The 16,755-nt window shown below is 34.7% G+C and overlaps 1 protein-coding gene across 40 annotated transcripts in view; it reads right to left on the reverse strand.

Annotated features, from left to right (window-relative positions):
- Rims1 (regulating synaptic membrane exocytosis 1) overlaps nt 1-16,755 on the reverse strand; it is a 176,110-nt gene that overhangs the window by 90,400 nt on the left and 68,955 nt on the right. For 11 of the 40 annotated variants that reach the window (XM_033756705.1, XM_033756704.1, XM_033756721.1 and 8 more), the window contains exon 16: nt 10,135-10,218. The exons of the other annotated variants lie outside the window; for them this stretch is intronic. In XM_033756705.1, coding sequence (XP_033612596.1) covers nt 10,135-10,218 — 84 coding nt within the window. The remainder of the gene's footprint in view (nt 1-10,134; nt 10,219-16,755) is intronic. 40 annotated transcript variants of the gene reach the window in all.

The following is a 16,755-nucleotide window of genomic DNA, read 5'->3' on the forward strand; positions in this document are numbered from 1 at the left end:
AAGCTTTCTTCATGTTTCTGTTGGTCATTTGCACTTCTTCCCCTGTAAAGTGCACATTCATTTCACTTGCCCATTCTTGATTGGGTCTTTTATTTTGGAGGAGTCTAATTCTTCTCAGTTCTTTATATATTTTAGATATTAGTCCTCTGAGAAACACCTAGCAAAATACTTTCCCCCTTCTTACAGTTGTCTTTTCACTGTTTCTTTTGCTGTGCAGAAGCTTTTTAATTTGGTATGATTACACTTGTGGATTCTTGGTACTATTTCCTGTGCAACTGGCGTTTTGTTCACAAAGTTCTCGCCTATGCCTATGTCTTCAAGAATATCACCTATCAAAAGTATCTTCCACAAGTTGTGTTATTAACATTTAGTTCTTCGATCCATTTTGATTGTATTGTAGTGAATGGTGGTAGATATGGGTCTAGATCCAGTCTTCCCATGGGGATAGCCAATTTTCCCTATACCATTTATTAAAGAAGCTATCATTTCTCTATTGTATGTTTTTGGCACCTTTGTCAAAGATCAAATAGTTGAGTATGCATAGAGTTGTTTCTACAACCTCTATTTCATTCCATTAATCTTCATGTCTGTTTTTGCACCACTACCATCCTGTTTTTATCATTGTAGCTCTGTAATATAACTTCAAGTCTGGGATGGTGATGCTTTCTGCTTTGTTCTTGTTACAAAGGACTGCTTTTGCTGTTTTGGTTTTCCTGTATTTCCATACAAATTTTATGATTATTTCCTAGAGTTCTGTGAAGAATGCTGTTGATATTTTGACTGGGATTGCATGAAATCTGTATATCAAATTTGAAAGTATAGCTATCTTGACTACATTCTGCCTATTCATGAAATTTGACCTCATGTTCTTTTGTTTTTTTTCAAAGTACTATAGTTTTTTTATGTAGAGACTTTTCACTTCCTTAATTCGTAAATATTTTTCTTGGTGCTATTAAAAAAGGTATTTTTTCCTAATTTCTTCTCAGTGGATTCATGATTAGTATACAGGAATGCTATGGATGTTTTTCATGTTAATTTTGAATCCTGCTACATTAATTAATTTGGTTAATTCTGAGAGTCTGTTGGATTTTGGGGGGTCATCCATGTATTGGATCATGTGATGTGCAAATAATGATAATCAGACTTCTTTCGTTCCTTTCCATTTCTTTTTCTTGCCTAATTGCTCTTGCCATGTTTCAAATGCCTTGTTGAACAAAAGTGGTGATAGTTAACATCTCACTCTTATTCCTAATTTTACAGGGAAAGCTTTCAGGGTTTTCCCCATTCAATATGATGTTGGCAGTAGGCTTTTCATAAATGGCTTTTTCAGATTGAGATAGTCTATACGTATTTTATTCACTTGTTTGTTACCATGAAAGGACACTGGTTTTGTCAAAGGCTTTTTCTGCTTCTGTTGAGATGATCATGCAATTTTTGTCTTTGCTCCTGTTCATATAATGTATTGCATTTAACGATTTGTGTATGTTGAATCATTCTTGCATTGCTGGGATGACGCCTAGTTGGCCATGATGTATGATCTTTTTGATAAATATCTCTGTATCTTGTTGAGGATTTTTGCACCTATATTCATTAAAGAGATTGTTTTTATTGTTTTCTTTTTTGGTTGGATCTTTGTCTGGGTAATGTTAGCTTCCAGGAATGACTCTGGGAAAACTCTATTTCACTGCAGAGCCTGAGGAGTACCAGGTCTTGCTATGTAGCTCAGGCCGGCCTTGAAGTCACTATGAAGACCAGGTAGGCCTCAAATTCTTATAGATTCTCCTCATTCAGCCTACTGACTTCCAGGATTACAGAAATGCACCACCACACACAGCTTTCCTTAAAAGCTGGAGTTTAGTGCTACAGATGTTTTCCTCATCAACAAAATTTATGATGAGAAAAAAAATGCTATGGTGAAAGATGACAACATAAGTGAAAATGTTCAAATTGATTAAAATTATTTTGTTAATCATCAGAAAGAAGCTTTGGTAATGATGTAGCATTTTAAAAAGCTAATCACATATCACATATCAAAGAATTAATAAATTTACTTCCTAAAAGTACATATGTACACATATATACACACACACTCAACATTTGTAACTAAAATGTAATATATATTTTTATATATATATATATATATAAATGTTATGTACATTTCAGGTATACAATATTATATAATAAGATGCGTCTATGTAACAAAAGTGTTACTATAATGGAATAAACTAATATACTCATCATCTCACATATTTGCCCAAAGTACTACTATATATTAGAAATAAATTAATATAAAATATCATGCTCTAGAAACACATACCTTTAAAGAAACCATAAGAATGTATACTTTTATAAGGATTTGAACCTTCTACAGTTCACATTTATTTTCTTTCTTGAAATCCATTCCAACAATGTTGAGACAAATCTATCTTCATATATTAGTCACAGACATCCCAACCAGGTGTCCATTATATGTGAATTTGTGCTAGGCATTAGAAACACAAATCAAAATACTACAAAGTCTGCTTTCACAAGGAGTACAGACTTCTCTGGCCAAACTCTTTTGTGTCCTCTACTTCTCCAGAAATTTGACTCACGGTATCTTCCTCCTCCAATGCAGGGTTTCAGCTGTGTGTTCTTCAGCCTCCACTGACCCTGACAACCCACTTCTGAGATTAAAAAAAGTGAGAAAAAGAGGAGTAATCTGCCACCCCATTCCCTTCCTAGCTGGAGAGAAGGGTACTTGATACAGTGGTAGTTAACTCTATGCCCGGCACTGATTTATTTATTATCCATGACAATCCTTTTTGCTTGTTTGTTCTTTTGAGCCAGGGTCTCACTATGTAGCTCAGGCTGGTCCTGAACTCATGGTGATCCTTTAAGAAGGCATCTTCTTTATTTACTCCATTTCACAGATAAGAGAACAGGCTCTCAGGGCAAGGCCACTTAGAAAGTAGCAAAGCTGGGAAGACAAGTCTGTCTGAATCCTGAGATGCTTCTTCTGTACACTGTCCAGAAAAGAGTGGAGAAGGTAAATTCTGGTGCACATCCCATGGCTGCACCCTTGCTCAAGAAGAGAAGAAACCACGAAATCTGGGACAAGCTTAGAAAGCCCTGGAAGGCTTGTTGAAGGAGTTGCTCTATTGCTCCGAAGAGGGGATCAGGGAATGGTAGAATGACAGAGAAGGACACAACATATAACTCAAATTAATGGAAGATGGAGACTCTGTTCCCAACCCACAGGGGAGACAGGAATAAGCATGTTGATGTGAAGAAGGTGAGAAGACAGACAGGACAAGTAGGTCTGCAAGCCCACGAGGCATCTGAGCTCAAATTAAAAATTAGTATATCACTTTGGACGATTTATCCTTGGTCTCAATAATGCTCAGAACAAGTGCCTGTAAAAATAATGTTCCTTTTCCCACATTCGACACAGGAAAAGAGGAGAATATAGCTTCAGGGAGACCACGAAACTCACATTCAGTAAGGATCTTTTAGTCATGCTACACTTGCTGAGTGAGCGCATGTGCCAGGCACTGTTCCAAGAGCCTGAATTATTTGTGAACAGAACAGACAGATTCTGCCTTCAAATGACTCACAGGTTACTAGTGGAGAACAAAAGGGAGTCGACAGAATCTCATTCAAGTACTCAGTATAGTAGGGGAGGGGATAAATGAAAGCAACAAAGAAGTAAACCAGGGCAAACAGGTACGAAGTGTGGAGAAGGAGGTTGGGATAGGTGCAGGTTCCATTTTGAATTAGGGTGGACAGGAAAGGACAACTGAGATGGTGAGTTTAGCAAGACTTAAGTTGTAGGAGTTGGGCTATGTAGATATCTAAGGAAAGAGCAGCACAGGCAAAGGAGGCAGTGAGGGGTTAGGCCCTCAGCCAGGTAGGCGCTTTTAAATTCCCAGAATAGGAAAGAGGCCAGTGTTGCAGGAGTTGAGTCCTGAGTCAACCGAGGAGAGCCTAGTTTGGAAAGTCGAAAGATTTATACATCACTGGTCATTTAAGAAATGTAAATGAAAACGTGGAATGGCTGCTATCATGAAATCAACTAACAAATGCTGGTGGGGCTGTGGAGAGAAAGGAACCCTTCTCCACTGATGGTGGGAGTGCAGACTGGTGCAACCACTCAATATGGAGTTACCTGAAAAAGCTAGGGTTAGAAGTCCCATTTCACCTTGCTATTCCCTTGCTGGGTAACTTCCTAAAGGAATTAAAGAATCACACCATAGTGAAAGATGAGCACCCATGTTTGCAGCGGCAGTTTGTAATAGCTAAAACTTGGAAACAACCCAGTTGCCCATCAACTGGAGATTAGATAAGGATGTGTTTTTTTTTTAATGGAGTACTACTCAGCCATAAAGAATGAGAAACTAGAAACATTTATAGCTAAATGGATGCATATTGAGGCCATACTCTTAAATAAAATCCATAGTACACACATCTGTAAATACCAAATAGTTTCTACGGTGTGAGAAACTGAAAGTGTAAATAAAAAACCAAAATGTGTAATAGATAATGGGAAATAGGAAGAAAAGGTTTAAGGGGATGGGGTAGTGGGAGGGGGAGGGGAAAGGAAAGAAATAAATGTGAGAAAAGGAAAAAACTGGAAGCAAAGTCTTTGTAAAATAGGGAGGGGTGGAGGAATTGAAGGGAGGGCAGGAGAATGGGGAAAAATAAGAATCAAGATATAGCATGTAAAGGTACAAATCCCCAATGATGAATAGGAGCCTACAGCATATCTAATGTACTAATAAAATCAATGAAAAAAAGAAAAAAACTGTAGTTTTAAATATGTATTTTTTGTAAAATATAAACTCTTAGACATCAATAAGAATATGAAACTCACAGACAATGTCATGATACTAAATGATAAATACTGAATGATAAATATTCATGTGGAGATTCATACATCTACCCTCTTTATTTTTGTTTCCAATCTTGTAGTTAAGGACACTTCAAATGCCATTAAAACATAGTTTCATTATAGATTCTTCTAAAGATTCCTACAAAGTATATATGTTTTAATGACTTAAAAGAATCCTTAAACATAGCTAAAATAATATAGTTAATTGTCATAATTCAGAGTAAAGAAAAAATAAATTGCAGAAAATCTAACATTTTTTTCTACTCTTAAATCCTAAATCACAGCTATGTTTTAAATGCTAATATCCCTTGGATTAAATAGATGTGCAAGATATGTTTTTAACAGTTTACAACAATCTATCTATATTCATATACTCTACTATCAAAACTATGGATCATATAATCACCAAACCGATCACAGTGAAATGAACTCCCTGTGCCCTTTGTTACCGCTCCTAATTTTCTTGTGGTCCAGAACTGTGTCTACACAGGTTATCACTATGAAGTCCACATTTAGGGCACAGTAGTTCAAAACATGCTCAATAAAAATCCGTTGGAGAGTTTAAAAAGTACGTCACAAATTACCAAATTTTGTTTTCCTATGGCTGAATAGATTCCACTTTGTATATGGAACACCTTTTTTATCCATTTGTCAACTGATGGATACTTCTGTTCTTTCCACTTCTTGATTCATACATAATAAATTACCAGTAGGGGAAAGGGAATAAGGGAAAAGAAAAAAATGGAAAAATGGAAATAAAGTGTTTGTAAATGGGGAGGGGGTGAAGGGAGGGCAGGGACAAGGGAAAAAATGAGAACCAAGACCTGTCATGTAAAGGTACAAGATCCCAATAATGAATGTAACTGTACTGTATACCTAAAATGTAGCAAAAAACTCAAGAAAAAAAATTGCCAGTCACTATGGGTCTCATATATATCTTATCATGCAATGGGCCAGCACAGACTCAGTTAGAGTCTTAAGAGATGTTAGAATTCAGGTCCATCTATAAAACTTACAGATAAGGAAAGTGAATCTCAGAAAAATTTACCCAAGGTGGTAGACACCATTAAATTGAAACAAGAGTAATAATCAGAAAACTGGGGACATTACTAGTTGCACCTACATTATTTTGCAGTTCCATTATAGAATACCATTTTCTCTATTAAGTGTGAATACTTTTTAAATGTACTAATTAAAAGAGAGATAATTGTTAAAATGTATTTCTGTGCTGATTTTTCTCTTCAGTGACTAATATCAACACAATTCCCTGAAGATCTTGATAACTAAAGCTCTTCTGAAGACAGAATTCAATTAAATTATAAAACTAATATGTGAACACAGTAAAATTTTTAAGATTGTTTTAACAAATGAAAGTATAGTATACTCCACTTTAGGAAAAGTGTAATATAAATCCACCACTTAGTGGCTTCACTGAATTAGAACACTGATATAAGAATATATCTCTGTGTGTGCTGGACAACTACTTAGTTGGTTTATATTGTCTTAATGTAGAATACAAGCATTTGTCATCTTATCTCATATATCTGGGAGGAAAAAATAAATTTAAATAGAATCATTCTAAGTAAGAAGCAGTCATATGCAGGGAAGAAAGATATGAAATTAGGAAACACCTTCCTCTATATTACTGATGTTTATATATATATTGCTATAACCATTAAACAGATTCACTAAATATTTAAGTACATGGGTAACTTTCATTAATTCATTCCCATAAGGCATTTTTGAAAAGCACAATAATAAAGTCTGTTGTTTAACATTTAAGTGGCTAACAATGCTTGTGTGTGGCAACTGCTATGAATTCTGTAAGTGAAAAAGAGGATGGTTTTGTTTATTCATAAGTATCTTCAATGAAGAAACTGTACTAATTCATTTTATATCAAAAGAAACTACTTCCTCTTGGTCAAAGACTTTTATAGGCAAATAGATTCTACCAAGTAAAATCTATGGAAAACTACACAATTTTGGTTATTTTCCAAGAAAACAGAACTACTTTAACAGAAACACTGAAGAGTAAATCTTGAGACCTGTGCATGCTCCATGTACTTGAATAAAGTCCTGACATTTTTTTCAAATATTTTCAACATGTGAGTTACGTTCCCAAACAGCACTCTTAAATACATCATGCACCCTGAAGTGAAACTATGCTCAATCAAAATGTTGGAGCTCGTAACTCACACATGACAATACAATTCAAAACACGCCCAGTACAAATACCGTTATGTTTGAACAAAGTGCTTGTGCAATTACTTTAAAGTTGAATTAGATAATAATAGTAATGTAAAATAGTTCTTCATACTTACACATGAATAAGTAACTGTGAGCACCAAACTCAATCCCTTGATAATTCAATCGCAAACTAAATACATTTTTCTTCAAATGGCTCTTTGTAAATTTTGGTTAATTTCAAGCCACATATAGATTTAAGCTTTATTAAAATTCATTGAATAACATGCACACGGGCTTATAAAAGTTATTTATATATTAAAATAATTCCACTTGCAAAGAGAAATTTTGTTGTTGGAGTGATAAATTGTAAAAGTTTTACCGTTGTTAATAATAAAACTATTAAGAAATTTTCATAATTTTAAAGTCAGAATCTTTCCTGAGGGGTCAGTATTATGTACTTTTCAACATTGTTTTAAAAATACTAAGACTTCCAAAAATATCCTTATCTAGATAAACCCACCTCCATGCTAACTCAAAATAAATTTATAATACCATTTGAGATAGCATTGACTACTTACTACAGAAATTAAATTAATTTACAGATAACACACTTTCTTTGGGAAATAAAGCAACAGAATAGTTTTTACTTATTTTAACTTGGAATCCTAAGCAAAAATTTACTGTTTTTCAGTATTATTTGCAAAATAAATATGGCACTGACTGTATAAACTGCCACCTAATTCCAAAGTCCTTGTAGATATTCACTATTCCCATTCCATTTGGAAACTAGGAGGAGCATCTAAGGGAGTAAACAAAGCTGAGGTGAGGAGACAGGCAGGCATTTAATTAAGCTTCGTCCACTGACCCACGTGGCTACTTAGAAATTTAGCCTTAGTTCACAGTAATTTCTCATTTTTATGGTCACATATTCCTATCACTTCATAAAAGTCAACTGTAAACATTTTCCTATTTTTACAATAATAAATCACAGTATCAAGTCACTTGAATGTATTTCTATTGCTTAAAATTGTTTACAAATAAGTTATTATTAAAAAGCCAAACATATATTTTAAAAACACTATGTAATCACTCCGGAATAATTTCATCCTAAAAAAATCATTTCTGCTTCTAAAATTTATCTTTGCAAGTGTGTGTGTGTTTGAATGTGCCAAAACTAAAGCTTCAACATAATTCATTTGGCGAGAAATAAAACTAATGGTATCTTGTTCTAACGTATATAAGAATTGAAGCTATGATTTGGTTTGGCTTACCTAGTGCCTAGATAAACTTACATTTGTATTCATTAAAAAGAAAGTCTTCTAATCAATCATACATTCAATCAAATCTTTGTTTTCTTTGTTTTGGAATGAATCCAAAGACATTCTAGAATTATCTTCTTTTTTTGGTACCGGGGATTGAACTCGGGTCCTTGCGCTTGCAAGGCAGGCCACCGAACCTCTGAGCAAGATCCCCGGCCCTAGAATTATCTTCTTTTTTTGGTACCGGGGATTGAACTCGGGTCCTTGCGCTTGCAAGGCAGGCCACCGAACCTCTGAGCAAGATCCCCGGCCCTAGAATTATTTTCTCTAAGGAGAAATTCTAAGTTATTTCATGGCCAAGAATTTGACATTAGCCATTTAAACAGTGTACACAGTAGAGGTACAAAAATTATTTATTGGGTGAATGACCAGCAATGTAGAGTTTAAAAGTTTATTTAAAAATTATGCTATATGTTCACTGAAACTTATTTTATGCTTATAATAATTTTTGGATTAGAGATTTTACTAATACTTCTAGTCCCATGAATTCTAACCTAAAAATTAGTAGCAGAGGGAATTAATTTTAAATTTAAAATATAGAAATATAAGAAGTAAATGTTTTAGAAATTAAAGCACAGTAGAGTATCTTGAAACTTTTACATAACAAATTATGTAAAATGTATGTTTATGTATTTTATAAATATAAAAGATGATAGCTTATATGGTCCTTTCCAACATTTGTAGAATCAGATTAAAATTTTCTTTGAGACAGTGTTTAGTTTTTCTCTAAATTTAAAATCTTGATTGTGTACAAGTACAGGAAAAAATTATGTAATCTTAATTATTCTGGTGTATACACATACACCTAACAGAGAACCTGCATACTCATCGTGTAACTAGCTTTCATATAATCAACTATTCTATTATAGAGAAATCACAGCTACTTATTTATAACTACTAATGAATTTTTTATTGAATTTCTGTTGAAAAAAGGCATATTAGCCCAAAACCTTTTGTGACTAGTCAAGAGATAAATTTAAAGATAAAACTATATATATATGTGTGTGTGTGTGTGTGTGTGTGTGTGTGTGTGTGTGTATGTGTGTATATATATTTATATATAATAAACAGTATATAACAGGATAATCAAATTTAAATATGAAATGAATAGAATAATAAAGCAATGGAGAGTATATATTGTGGCACTTTTTACAGATCATCGTGAAGTAGATTGAAAGCACCGATGCTGTTTTTATAAACCTACCTTGTAGTCTGACCCCAACCCTTGATGATTAGTTTCAAGTCTCAATACACATAAAGTATACTCAGAGAAAAACCATATCCTCTTTATACCTGGTGTTTTTTTATATACTGCAAAGCCTAAGCTGCATCACTGATAAGCTTACATCGTACCAAAGCACAACTGAGATTAAACCATCAAAAAATACAGTGAAACCAAGAATAGGCACCCTGACAGATGTTAATATACTCTAAAGCACCTGAGAATTGTTTATTTATTCACCTGTAAACGAAAACAATACATGAATATGTTTCTAGAAATTCAAAACAATGAAATAAGAGTGTACCAAACAACTCTTTCACAGGATCCCAACTCTAGAATTTCCTATGCTGCTTTCGTCTCAGTAATTACTCTGAGGTGCTTTGGAGAGCTGGGTGTGATTACTGACGGAATCACAGCACATCTGGCTCTGGCTCCTGACAGGAAGTGTGTCGTGACCAACATTTCTCTTGATTATCCTTTACCAGGTGGCCTACCGGCTTCTAGAAGCCACTCATCTGAGAGGAAGTAACTAGTACCTGTCATTCTCCGGTGATGCATGCTGGATTTGAATCCTGGGGCTAGGAGGTCGTCTCCTATCTAGGGAGGGGGACCATCTACCCCTGTTTGCCCAGTGAACAAGACAGGAAAAAACAGGACATTTAGTAACTCCTAAAATAAAAGACTATATGGAACCACAGGACTGGAATAATGCCCCCGAAAGCCAAAGTGTTCATTCTTTGCACTATAATCTTTATCTCACAAGCGCAGAAAGATAAATTATACTGTAAGGAAATAAAATCTGTGAACTCACAAGTAGCCACAGGGGGGAAAAATTATGTGTGAGGATGTTTTGAATCTATTAGGTACTAAATAGTTTGTCTTTTTAAAAACTGCCCGAGGGCATACATATCTATATAAACACATAAATATGAATATAACTAAATAATGAAGATTAGCCCTATAAATCTCACTTATCCTTGAGTAAAATAAGTTTAAGAAGCCACTAGCGCTTATGTGATATCAGGCCTTTAACACTCCTGGGGGCAAGGCGAGACTTGAACTCAAGGCAGGGACAGTGTTACATGGGCGGTTTAAAAAATGCTCTTTAGAGTAGAAATAATAACATGAAGAAATCATTTTGGGATGGGCTACCAATGAAATATGAACAAGTTTTCTTACAGGAAATTGTGGGGACAATTACTTGTCCATGAGTTAAGTTAGATAACATAGACATAAAGAAATGGCATGTTAGCATTCTGTTTAAAAAGTTCTGCCAATCTTTATAGGCAAGTGTCTCTCCATTGATTAAATGGGTCACGCTCTGTTTCAGTACTTAAAAAAAGAGCCACTTTTTGATAACTAACAGCTGAACAAAGTTTGAAACTTGGTTTATTCTTTCATCAAACTACCTTGAGAAGTTACAAACATATGGCTGAAGCCTGGGGACAGAGCACGTCAGACTCAGAAATCTTTATATATCAGATATGATCATCTTAGCAGGATAATCTGTAAATACTGCCTTTCTTAACTGCAACAAGGAGCTTATTTGGGTTGAAAAATCCTAAGGACACATAGGGTCCAGTCCTGATATTTCCAACTGTAAGTTGTCTCTGTCGCCTTGATACCCTGGCTCCCTGGATTTATCCAATCTCTGGACAAAGGAGAATGGGATTGTCATTGTGGGACAGGCTGCCTCTGCTCAGCAAGCACTAACTTGCGAACACCCTTGGAAGTTTTTAATCCTCCAGGGATAAAACTTACAATAGTTCAGACAGCTTTCAGGAGGACATGAAGCAAGAGAAGGTATTCGATCACAGAACTGGAGCAAATGAGGAGATTGCATGGCACAGACTCTTAAATGCAGGTTTGCTAAATTACAAAATAGGCCATTAATTTTAAATTAATTATTTTAAATATTTAAATAATTAGCTGATCCAATGTGAATGTTTTAATATGTTTCTTTTCAACTTAATGGCTTTGTCCCATGGATACAATAAAATACTTCCAAATAAGTGAAATACAGTAACAACTACAGTATTTTCTCCAGAAGTTATACTCAAATGAGTTAAAACTTCTGAAGTTATTTGAAAACATAAAAGTAGATATAATTTTTTCTGGGAAGTGATTTTGACAAGATTATTAGTAACCTTGCTTCCTGAGGCAAAATTCCAGTCCTTGTTTTTATTTAAACATAGAAATAAAGAAAAATAATTAAAGAAAAAAGCTATAATTATGAAACATGCAGTGAAAGCTATGGAGGAGAAAGGTGCACATTGAGAAACGAGCAATTGTGAATGCCAACTATTAAAAGGCAATGTCTGAACAAGTATTTAGCATTACACAGGTACATGTTTACACTCAAGTCCTTCTGAATATGCTGATATTAAGTATCAAATAAGAAATACATTTTTCCTTCATAAAACGAATGAGAGCAGGATCAACTCACACATGATGTTTTTACCTAAAATCTTTATCAGTTAAGCTTTTACATAACGTGTTAGTGAATTGTAACCATACCAGCATTATCTTTAAACGTTTAAATGTGTGCAACTCATTCTCCTAATATACAGAAGGATCAAAACTGGGATCTTTCCTTCTTCCCTTTCCCCTCGTTACTAAGAAATAGAAAATGTTTCCAACTCAATTTCTATCTCCACATTTTAAGGTAATATGTCAGGATATGCGACAGATTTTAATAATGAAACTGAACTAAAGTTACCATTTAAAATTTTTTTTTCAAACCAGACCACCTATAAGTTACATTAGTTGCATTCTTAGTAAACTTATAGGACTTTGATATCAAGTATTCTAAAGGCATTTATATTAGAACATCTACTTGTTTGATACATATTTGAAAATATTTAAGTAGAGAAGAAGTTTCAGGATTTGTGGGAATCTACGTAAGAAATAATGAGAATCTTAAATATGAAAGTAACAGTGAGGGAACTCACTGATGAAATATAAAAGAATTAGAATTCACAGGTCTCTGTAATTATTAAGTGACTTATACTGTGGCTTTCCTCTTTAACACTGATAAACCTTAAAGAACACAGTGCCAGGCATGGTGGCGCATGCCTGTAATCCCAGTACTCAGGAGGCTGAGGCAGGAGGATCACTCTGAGTTTGAGACCAGCCTGGGCTACACAGGGAGTTCCAGGTCAGACTCAACTATGTGAGACCCTGTCTCAAAAAACCAAAAATATAAAAAATAAAATAAAATAAATAAACATTAGTGTTAGGTATATAATCAATATCTGCATATGCACACATCTTTTATTGATGAGTATCTCTTGGCAGTACATGGCTAATGTTTAATTATCTAAAAGAGAAACTATATGGAAGTCATTCATTCCTATAAATATCATGACTCAAAATATTTATGAGGTGTTATAACAAAGCCCAACTCAATGATATCACTGATTGTGCGTGTATGTATTTCCGTATATTCTCTTTACTCATATTAATCCTTCATAAACATTTCTCTCAATAATGTTTTAAATGGAGTTTCACTTATTTTAACTAATAGTGACATTTATACTTTGAAACAAGATTTATGACATTTATTTCCGGCCAATTTGCATTTGATTTTTGGGTAGGGACTTCCTTTCCCTTGGGTCTATGTCTCTATGAGGAAGGAACCTCATTCAATGACACTTCCCTTCACTGTACCCACAAGAGAGGAGGAGTGGCTCTTGTAGTAACAGGTGAGTTTGTGTTAAAAGAATCAGGCAGAGAGAGCTTGGTCCACCCTGGATTTTTCTTTCCAATCAAGCTGACTAATGAAAGCAAGTGCCACACACAGCCTACAAACCTGAAAAGCATCCTTGAGAGGTGAGGCCTGCCCTTGCGTTGGAAGCATCTTGCACTGCAGTGAACTGGCTAATCTGGGGGCTGGTTATTAGCAAGCTTACAGACCTGAAGCCACAGATTCGAAACTTGTTCACTGTATTTATGGTGCCAATTATCTCCACCTTTCTGGTGCCTGGCTCTAGCTCACCATTAGAGCCAAATCTGGTAGCAGAAAAGAGGGTGGTTTTAAGTCCCTCATATCCCACATTAAACATTTACTAAGTAATAAGGCTGTCATCAAAGATAAAAACACAGATAGGATAAAATGTCTGCCTTCAAAAGGTGTATAATATACTGCAAGAAACAAACACACTAACTTAAATGAAATGTGTATTAACAGAAGAATATAAAATTATGAGCAACCTAGAAAAGAAAAAAAAAGAATTCTCACTGGAGAAAAAAGGAATGGAGGTAGTAGGTAGAAAGGCCTTATAAATAAGTGATAGGGTATTTGATCAGAATTTTTTAAGAATAAGTAGAATTTTTAATAAGTTTGATTTTAACAGTGAGGGTACCCACTGATGAGATGTAAAAGAGTAAGAATCTGTAAGTCTCATAAACCACAAAGGAATAAAGATACTTTAATTTTAATGGAAAGAAAATTTGAAATATGTATAAAGTAAAAAAGGCTACCGCTGTGGGTTTATAAAAATATTAAACTGGACAAGAGTTACACTGGAACTGGAGAGGGGCAACAATCAAAGTGAGGTATCTGCTTTGAAGAAGCTGACAGGATTCATCAACTCATGGAATTGGAAGCAGGAGAAATGTCTTCAGATTATGTGGCTAGTTACACATCAAAGCCATCAAACAAGAAAATGTAGGAAGAGGAAGCCTTTTGCTATAAAGGGACTGAAGAAGAGATAATGAAATTTAGTTGGACATTTTCATATACTGAACATCTGGCAACAGTTTAGAAAGCTGGGCGTGTGAGTCAGGAAAAAAGTTTGACCTGGCCAATCACAGTGGAGATTTAGCTTCATATGAATTAAAGTGGAACCTTTGACAGAAACATATTTTAAAGGTACCTGATTATTCAGGGAGCCAATGCAAATCCATAGAGGAAATTTATGATAGCAATCATATAATGACAAGAAGTAGAAGTTGGACTGCAGAATTTACTGAAGGGTAGAAAAAAACCAGAGACAGTTAAGTATAAACTGTCCTTTCGATAGCTTTCATTCAGGCTATGATTCCCATAAAAGATCATGGGAGAATGCAAAACATCCAAGGAAAACATTCTCCTGTGGCTCTAAAAAAAAAAAATCAATTATTTAAGCGAAAATGTCTTTTAAAACCTGAAGAAAGCCAGGCCATGATCATAATCCTAGCAACTAAGGAAGTTCAAGCAGGAGGACCTGCAGGAGCACGACAGGAGGCCAGCCTGGGCAATTTCTAAGACCCTGTCTCAAAATAAAACTTTTAAATGGGACCCAGGATGTAGTTCTGTTGTAAAGTACTTGCCTAATATGTTGAGGCCCTGGCCCCAATTTCCAGCACCATAAAAGTAAAAAACAGTTTAGAAAATAAAAAGTTAATAGCAGGTCTGTAGACTCCTCTTAATCAGAGAAACAATGGAGTGGGTATTATCAAGAAATTCTTTTTTCGGATAAACCCCTACCTTTCTTGAGTTATGAGGTATGACTGCATTGGGTAGTTCGCTGCATTATGTTAATCGGTGAGTACATTTTTCTACTCAGGAAGTCAACAGAATATAAAATGAAGCAGGTCTGCACCTGAACCTACTTCTTTCCAAACAGTGCTGAATCCAAGGGATCCAAAACTACGCTGCTAACTTGTGTGGGAAACATCTCGTAAGGGAGAAGAGTGTTTCCGACTCCTCTGGGAAAAGAATCCCACTCGCTTACCTTCTGAGTAATCAGTAAGGTATGGTTTTGGATATGGAGTCTTTTTGGACAATGCTACCCTTCGGGCTAACACAAAACTTAATCTGTCCCAGTAAAAAATTAATGAGGATACTTCAAAAAATGGTGTAAATTGGTATAACAACATAGAAATGTTAATCAAAACAAGTCAGAATCATTAAATCTTAAGACTTAATATTTTGCAAGCCTGTTAAAATGTTACTATCCTAAGAATATGAATTTAAACCTTTCTTTAGCATTGTATGTACTATGCACTATATTAGGCATGAATATAATACACCTCATGGTCAACTAGAGAGAATAAGTGCTAGAGAACTCTCTGAGCCTCCCTATCCCCTCTCTATAACTCGCCTGGGGCCTCAGACATATTCTCCAGAGAGAGCCAGTCTTCATATTAAACACTGCTTCAGAGATGCTCAGAGGTGCATTCATAAAGGGGGACCCGAAGTCTGTCTTCAAAGCCTGTTAACATCTACAACTTCCACAATTTACTTGATGTAAATTTATCTTACACTGTTTTCTTCTTGGCAACAAAGTGACCTCAATAAATTACAGGTCATAATACCAACCCTTGTTGCCTTGATATTTTCAATGGAAGCTTTCTTTTCATTCAATATATAAACAGAGGCTTTCCAATCCAATATTTATAATTACATTAAAGGTAAGTACACTCACATGGACCTTGTGATAACCTGTACAGTAACTGTGAGTAGTTTATTTTATAGGTTGGCCCATTTTAAGGTGATTATTCGAGAGAATAATTCCCCAGCACAGAGATTTGTAAGTTCTGCAGCTTTAATGCCAGGTAAGTTTCACCAGAAGGACAGACCAGTGCTGTCCGATACATAGGAGCGTGGTTACTGAAAAGTAAAACCTTCCTTGATCATAAAATATACGAAAAAATGACATTTCAAAAAGATATTTTGCATGGTTTTCTAGAAACACATTTATATTTCTATCATATAGCACTGCTGATCTAGATGATATTAAAAATGTTAGGGCAATAGTATAGTCAGAAGAATCACAGACTGAGCAATTCTGTACTTGTTTTAGTACTGATGAGAAACACATAAATAATAATAATAAATTCTGAAAATCTTTTTTGATACTACTCTTGTAATTACGGGGAATTAATATACGATAAAACTGATAAAATGATTTCAACTATGATTTTAGAGGAGTCCATAATTATTTCAACTAAAATATCTATGATAAATATAAGGAGTTCAAGTTTAATTTTATTTTTTCTGTTAAAAAATTTACAAATACAGGAATACAAAATAAAAATGTGAATTTTTAGTAGAATCTTCTGAAGACTTTAAACATGGGTATGGTGCTTGTATCTACTGTTCAAATTTCCAAGTAAACATCTCATCTCTAGAAAGACTGCTAAAAAACAAAGGCTTTATATAGCCTTTGAAG

The sequence above is a fragment of the Fukomys damarensis genome, unplaced genomic scaffold, assembly GCF_012274545.1.
Source record: "Fukomys damarensis isolate Sample0158 unplaced genomic scaffold, DMR_v1.0_HiC HiC_scaffold_27, whole genome shotgun sequence".
Lineage (NCBI taxonomy): Eukaryota > Metazoa > Chordata > Mammalia > Rodentia > Bathyergidae > Fukomys > Fukomys damarensis.